At 34.6% G+C, this 6,041-nt stretch overlaps 1 protein-coding gene across 1 annotated transcript; it reads right to left on the reverse strand.

Annotated features, from left to right (window-relative positions):
- Nucleotides 1-887: 887 nt before the first annotated feature.
- Nucleotides 888-5,140, reverse strand: snrpb (small nuclear ribonucleoprotein polypeptides B and B1). The gene is made up of 7 exons (XM_073852359.1): nt 5,025-5,140; nt 3,440-3,591; nt 3,246-3,357; nt 3,011-3,163; nt 1,475-1,607; nt 1,140-1,265; nt 888-1,044 (listed from the first exon to the last, which is right to left on the reverse strand). The coding sequence occupies exons 1-7, from the start codon at nt 5,025-5,027 to the stop codon at nt 1,007-1,009; spliced, it is 717 nt and encodes a 238-aa protein (XP_073708460.1). The 5' UTR covers nt 5,028-5,140; the 3' UTR covers nt 888-1,006.
- Between the last annotated feature and the right edge of the window lie 901 nt (nt 5,141-6,041).

Genomic DNA, 6,041 nt, shown 5'->3' on the forward strand with positions numbered 1-6,041 from the left:
TGATAATGTTTGGAATCCCAGGCCTTATTTTACAACCTGGCAGGAAACAAAAAATAATAAATACTACCAGCACTACTAGTAGTAAAATATTGTTTGAAATGTCTTAACACTAAAATAAAACAAAATAAATTGGGACATTTGCATGATAAATGTTCACAAAAGCCTAGGTGAGCCATTTGTCAAATTAAAACGCACATATGAATAACCATTTTAACACATGCTGTTAAATTTTAAACTGAATGCAGTAAGTCTACTAATGTACATCTTATAAAAGTTGTCCTATTTGTTCTTAAAAAAAAAAATCTTAAAGTTTTACTTTTCTACTTTCAGTTCTTGAATATAAAAGTTCTTGAATTAAAAAAAAAGTGAGTCCAATTACTAACAATATGCATCACCTAAACATTTCCATAAATCAACTGAAAGATGAAGATAAACAAGTTTTCCATTTTGATACAACTACCAGAAAATCTGGAATCTGAGGGTGCAAAAAAAAAAAAAAAAAAAAACTTTCTCCTTTAAAAGTTGTCCAAATGTAGCTCTTAATGCATATTACCAATTCAAATTTAAGTTGAGTCAGTTATGGTAGGAAATGTACAGAATCTTTATGGAGCATGATCTTCACTAATATCCTAACGATTTTTGGAATAAAATAATTTTGACTCATAAAACGCACTTTGGCTACTGCTACAAACATACCTACAAGTAGCTGATTTTATAAACAATACTTCTCATAGAACTACCAATTACACTATTTAAAGAGCTCAAGTTTAGGAGAGATGCACTGTAGAAACATCAATGCATGTTTTTGATCTTGAGCTCAGGATGTGGTAAAAACACAGGAGTCACATTAAAACATAACTGTCAATTAGACACTTTATTTAAAAAAAAAAAAAAGGGAAAGAAATGACAAAATACAAAAAAATACAAAAAAACTATACAAGAACTTGCAGCCAAACTTTCCTATACAAGGAAAAGAAGCATTTTAGACACAGTCCAGTGTGGTGTTTCAAGGTCTGGGAGGACGCATGCCTGGAGGAGGAGGACCTGGTGAAGTGAAAGAGGAATTAAAAATCAGACAAGAAAAGCTTATTTGCATTTGTGGATTTACACCAAACACACTTGAACTTAGCCAGCCATACCTCTCATTCCAGGCGGTGGCGGCCTCATGCCAGGAGGAGGCATTCCCATCGGAGCGCCGCGGCCGGGTGGCATTCCCATCGGTGGTCCCATGGGCGGCCGCATGCCTGGAGGAGGACCCATCATACCTGTGGCAGTGACAGACATGAGCACAAGCGTGAATATTAACCATCACACAGCAGAATGACTGCTGGCTACACAGCCATGTGATTCTGAGCTCAGCGTAATCCTGCCACCATTCAAGCGGACTCGTCATCAGCCTCAGAAAACATTGATGTCATCACAGCTGCCGAATCAGCACAGCCATTAGAAACACACGGCAGAGAAAGACACTCACCTGGAGGAGGTGCTCCTCTGCCCATCGGAGGAGGAGGTCCACCCCGGCCTGGAGGATACTGTGTGGGCGCTCCGGCTATACTGGCACCCACAGCAGCGGCTGCAACCGTGCCTCGTCCCTGAGGGGTCATGACCTGAGAAAAAGAGATATGGTTTTATACAAAAGAATCATCATTTGGTTACATTCAAACAGCACAATGTTTGACCCTGAACGACAAAACCAGTCTTGGGTAGCGCGGGTATATTTGTAGTCAAAATTATTGATTTTGTTTTATACCAAAAAATCATTAGGGTATTAAAGATAAATGTTCCACAAAGATATTTCGTAAATTTCCTACTGAAAATCTCAGAACTTAATTTTTGATTCATAATATGCATTGCAAAGAACTTTATTTGGACCACTTTAAATGCAATTTTCTTAATATTTAGGTTTTGTTGCACTCTCACAGTCAAGATATTCATAAAACATGCATCAATGGAAAGCTTATTTATTCAGTCTGGTTTTGTGGCCAGGGGTCACATTTGATAAATTAAATGTAAATTAACATTAAAGATAAATTTAAATTTTAAAATTATAAAAACACCAGTAGCAGCAGTTATTTTTACTGCCACATCAGCCTCAAAGGCTGTTTTCATGCAACGGTTGCAATAAAAATATTTTTAAAATATGAATAAAAACGGGGGGGGAAAAAAAAGCTGATAAAGTTAAGATAACATTTTTATAATAAAAAAAAAAAAAAAAAAAAAAACATTTTCTGGTAAAATATCACTAAATAAGTCCTTATACACAAAAAAAAATACATAAGAAAATTAATCAAAATAATTAAAACTTGGAATAAAATGGTAACAAAATAAAATTATAATAATTTCTAAATACATTCAAAATATTAAAATTAAAACTAAAACCAGCTAAGTGGCATTTGTCAGAGTATTAAAATGCTTCATGGAAAAAAAAAAAACTGCCATTTATTCATGCACTTATACGATACAAATGAGTAAATATTCATCCTAGTTCATTTAGTGACATACCTATAAAGATAATAAATTAATGTATAAATCCAAAAATCTGGTTATGAGAAAGATACATATATTTCTTATTATTATTAGCTTATATTTCAAATCACATATTATAAATATAAATAGAAAATGTGTAAAGTCCAGTCTTGATTGCCTCATTAAAGCAGTTCTGGAATGGTTTAATTACACTGTCCAATTTCTCTGAATTTTTTCCATATTAGTGCAGAGGTCTTCAACATTGCTCCTGGGGACACACTGTCCTGCAAAGTTCATTTCCAACATTTAGCACACCTGCCTGTGTTTTTTCAAGCAATTTTAAGGAGCTTGATTAGCAATCTCAAGTGTGTTTGATTAGGGTAGGGTTGTAGCTAAACTCTTCAGGACAGTGGGTCCCCAGGAACAGGGTTGAGACCTATGCATTAGTGAATTTAACAAGAATTATATTAAATTGTCAGGTTTAAAAAAAAAAAAAAAAAAGGTTGGAAAAATACATTGAAATTCTACATGCAAAATTCTGTACCTGTTGTGATGGGCCACCAACTCCCCTCACGGGCCCGGCGAGTCCAGCGGGAGCCTGTGCCATTGGAGCTCCAGCGGGAACACCTCGACCTGCAGCCCTGCCCACACCTGGACCTCCAGCCACTCCTGCCAGCGGCACACGGGCGATGCCAGTCTATGACCACACACAAATACAGCACGTTACTCTCTGCATTTACCACAACAAGCCATCTAAGAGACACAGAGAGTGGACTCACGTCTTTAGGAGGGGGTCCTTCTACAGTCATAGAAACCAGATTCTCTCCTCGGAGCAGAACCAAACCCAAAACCCTCTTCTCTTCTCGCTCCGGCTGCTTGGAGTTCTTGGGTCTGTGAAGAACAGACAGGTTAATATTGATCAGAAAATATGAACCACGATAATGAACTGAGATTAAGATTCACAAGGACTTACTTGATCTTTCTGAACTCGTCACAATCGCACAGGATGAGGTTCATGTGTTTGTCGAACGCTTTGAACGTGCCGATGAAGATTCGTCCGTCCTGTAGGATACAGCGCATCCGGAAGTCGATGTGCTGCAACATCTTACTGCTCTTGCCGACCGTCTGAAAACATGAAAAGAGGGGTTAAAAACAGTTGAAGTTACAGAAGCATCACGTGAAGATGCCAGCAGATACTGATAGCTAATAAGAAAAGTGTTAGATTCAAGATACACTAGTTAATCTTACGGTCCATTAGGTTTTGGAGGTTTACTTCAAAAAATAAAAATAATAATTTAATGCAAACACCTAAAGCATGCAAATCTATTTATTTAAGGGGAGACACTGCAGGCAAAAACGCAGTTTTTTTTTTCCCCTCCATGCACCGGTCCAGTTTGAGATTTTGGCCTTTTTGGTTTTCAGACTAGTAGGAAGGGGACACTGTTGAGCCAAAAGACACTGTTGAGCATTTCTTTTGTCAATAGATTTCAATTACAATCCATATCTTTGAAGGCTTATTTCTCAAAATGAGTTTTTTCTTCTACACTGAGCCATAAAATCTCCACTTCTGTAGCACTTAGACACACCAAACTTAGTTTTTTTTATTCCGGTCTATAGCCTAAAGGTTTTTACAGAGGGATTTGTTCATATAGAATTTGCTTGATTTTGTACATTTTATTCCCACAAAAATAGTATAGACAATTTATATCTATCCATCTATCGTTCGGTCTGTTCCAAGTTTATTCTGAATTATAGAGCGACCAAAATTCCCTCTGTAACATTTGACTCCAATCTGTCAAGAAATTTAAACAAGAATTTTGAAACTGACTTCATCCAGTGTTTAGACTTTTGTACTAGAAATGTACGCAAATTAGCACATATTTCATTAAATAATGCCTCATGTGCATATTTAGACCTAACATTTAAGAAAACCTGCAATACAAAGTGTTTGCAATTATCAATATAATCAATCAACTGGGTAAGTGCTGTGATAATTAGCTTTTTTTACCCATTCACCTGCAGTGTCTTGCCTTTAAAAAAGTTAGTTAATAAAAGCACGGCGGAAATAATTTCCGACAAAATAAAAGTCTTCTTCCTGTTTGACTTGCACAACCAAACAACTTAATTCTTCCTCACTGAAATAACGTAAACAATACACTTAACGTTACACTCCTGGAAAACAGAGTTTACCAGTTTGCATTCAGACTTGTATAATCATGTACAACAACATGGTTAAAATCGAACTCTGTGCTGCAAGAGCAAACAAACGACGGTCACCATTAGCGCTTGTTCATTTATCAGACTGAATTTTAAGAGTAAGATTTCTGCATTTTGTTTCAGAAACGTCTCAGTAACAAAAGCATTTCTAAAGCTTTTAAACCCCTAACTTAATTTGTTTTCGGCTGCGTTATTTCTGATTAAATCGCAAGCTGTTTTACTGTACGCATCAACAACGTAATGAAAACGTAGACCGTTTAATTCAAAATCGTCAATAAACCACAGAAATATTAAAATGGTTGTTTAATCATATACTAATAAACCAAATAATGAAATCTTACCATGTTTGCTGTTCGGATGGCTCCGATTTGTATCGGATTCTGCCAAACAAGTTTAAAAATTGACCCGCGAACCGCCGCTGAGTCCTTTAATGGAGGCGAAGCGGAAAAGAGTGCGACACGACAGGAGTCCGACCGGAAACACGGTAAGCGATCTAAATGTCCGGTTCTGTCTTTTTTAATAAGTTTCTTTTGCTCACCAAGCCTACATTTATTTTATCCAAAAATAGTGAAAATCTGAAATATATTTACTATTTTAAATAACTGTTTTCTGTTTGAATATATATTAAAATGTAAATTATTCCTTTGATTTCAAACCTGATTCTTTTAGCGTCATTACTTCAGTCACATGATCCTTTAGAACTCATTCTAAGATTCTGATTTGCTTCCCAAAAACATTTATTAATATATTATGTTGAAAAAAGCCGAGTAGATTTATTTTCAGGTTTATTTGATGAATAGAAAGGTCGTAAGAACAGCATTTATTTGAAATAGAAATCTTTTGTAACGCTATAAATGTCTTTATCATCACTTTTGATCAATTTAAAGCATCCCTGATAAATAAAAGTATTAACTTTTATCATTAATACTGGAGTAATGATACTAAATATTTCGAATTACATTTTTAAATATATTCAAATAGAAAGAAGTTGTTTTATATAGTACAAATATTTCACAATATTTTTGTTTTTGCTGTATTTTGGATCAAATAAATGAAAAGACTTCTTTAAAAACATTAAAAAGTCATTCTGTTCAAAAACTAAAAAATAAAGCAGAAATTAAATACAAAATATGATTAATTCAAAAAAATAAAATAACGAGGAGAAAAAAACAATCTAATTGAAAAATAAATCACATAATTTGTCAAATTCATTCTTGATTGCTATTTTTTTAATAATTCTCTCAGGGTTTTAATATATGGCCTAATTTTATTTATATTGTGGGTAATTGTCCTTGGTTAGTTTGAAAAATTGTATTATATTTATATTTATTACATGATTAATAATTAATATAAAACTG

Source organism: Garra rufa, chromosome 12 (genome assembly GCF_049309525.1).
Source record: "Garra rufa chromosome 12, GarRuf1.0, whole genome shotgun sequence".
Classification (NCBI taxonomy): domain Eukaryota; kingdom Metazoa; phylum Chordata; class Actinopteri; order Cypriniformes; family Cyprinidae; genus Garra; species Garra rufa.